This window comes from Acanthisitta chloris, unplaced genomic scaffold (assembly GCF_000695815.1).
Source record: "Acanthisitta chloris isolate BGI_N310 unplaced genomic scaffold, ASM69581v1 scaffold38062, whole genome shotgun sequence".
Classification (NCBI taxonomy): Eukaryota; Metazoa; Chordata; class Aves; order Passeriformes; family Acanthisittidae; genus Acanthisitta; species Acanthisitta chloris.
In genome coordinates, this window is record NW_008662837.1 from 45,203 (window position 1) to 46,628 (window position 1,426).

At 52.7% G+C, this 1,426-nt stretch overlaps 1 protein-coding gene across 1 annotated transcript in view; it reads right to left on the reverse strand.

The window, feature by feature from the left end:
* The window catches only part of LOC103798477 (chromosome unknown open reading frame, human C10orf54), a gene marked incomplete at its 5' end in the record, with an annotated part of 5,095 nt that extends 3,898 nt beyond the window's left edge, over positions 1 to 1,197 (reverse strand). The window contains 2 exons of the mRNA XM_009070741.1: positions 1 to 43; positions 742 to 1,197. Of these exons, the coding sequence (XP_009068989.1) occupies positions 1 to 43; positions 742 to 1,197 (499 nt within the window). The remainder of the gene's footprint in view (positions 44 to 741) is intronic.
* Between the last annotated feature and the right edge of the window lie 229 nt (positions 1,198 to 1,426).

Consider the following 1,426-nt stretch of genomic DNA (forward strand, 5'->3'; position numbering starts at 1 on the left):
TTGGTGGCAGTATGAAATGTGCAGTTTTGAAGCCCTCCTTTTCCTGCAGAAGAGAACAGAAAAAGCCTGTTGCACCTCAGGGGATTCATTCAGGTTGCATAAAAATCCCAACCTGCTGACTGTTTTTGCCTTTTCTCCCTGGCATTGAGAACATCATCCCACAACATCCCAAAAACAGGAGTTTAATCCTGGGAAACTCACACTGAGATCCCTGCTGCAAGACCCCTTTTCCCTGTGGCAGCAGGGCCCACCCTTGGCAATGCAGGCTCTTTGTTTCTCGGTCTAAAAGAAAAACTGTCGATCCTAACGCTGCAAATCAAGGGCAGGAGATGCCTTTCCCTCCCTCTCATTCCTCTCCTGCTGGGCTGCAGTCCCAAGGTTATCTATGAGCCCTCACTCAGGCTTGCACAACCAGCCAGCTCCTTTTAAGTTGGTTGTTTTCCTCTCTTCCAGAAAGAGGTTGAAGATCAGTGAAACTATGTACCATGGATTTTATTGCATTCCACCCTCTAGATTTATTAGGATTTTTTATTATTTTTTTTAAAATGTTCTATTGCTCTCTGGCCCTAATTCAAATCTTCAACATCTGCTGCTCTTTGACTCTTGCAACATGGCTTGGCTTTCAGCATTAGCACACTCAGCATCCCCAGCCCCAGTGCTGCATCCTCCCCACACCCCTTCTCTGCCACCTCACCCTAGCACAGACACAGGGCTGGAAGGGGCTCCCCTTGCCCTCCTCACCTTGCTGGATCTGCAGTTCTACGAAGCCATGAGCAACCTGTGTGGTGTGAGGCTTGCCATGCTCCCTCCTGACCTCCACGGCGTAACAGCAGTAATTCCCACTGTCCTGCAGTGTCAGGTTCATCACCACGATGTGAAAGGCACCGTGGTGGTCAGGGACAAACTCCACCCCATGATGGCTGGTTTTCCCCCCAGGGGGGGATTTTTGGCTGCCATTGCCTGGCGACTCATGGTGCCTGCCCAGATCGTGATGCAGCTCCTTCTCGGTGACGTTGCGGATGTGCTTCTTGTCAGAGCAGCTCTGGTCACCGTTGCTGCTGAAGTACCAGGTTTTGTAGAGCAGGTCATGGTGGTTGGCGAGGGGACCGCTGATGCGGCAGGTCAGGGTGACGTTCTGGCCCTCGGGGCAGATGCAGAGTGGGTACGGGGTGGTGATCAGGAAAGCTGCTGACCTGCCTGCCGGGGAATGGGCACAGCAACAAGTCAGACCCTGGGATTACCCTGTGTTTATAGTAAAGTGGAGATCCCTCCCCAAACAAGCACAGCAAACCCACCAGTGATGCTGGCAGAGGGGTGGTCTAGCACTGGCACAGGTTGCCCAGACAGGCTGTGGCTGTCCTATCCCTGGAAGTGTTTAAGGCCAGACTGGGTGGAACTCAGCAACCTGGTCTAGTGGATGGTGTCC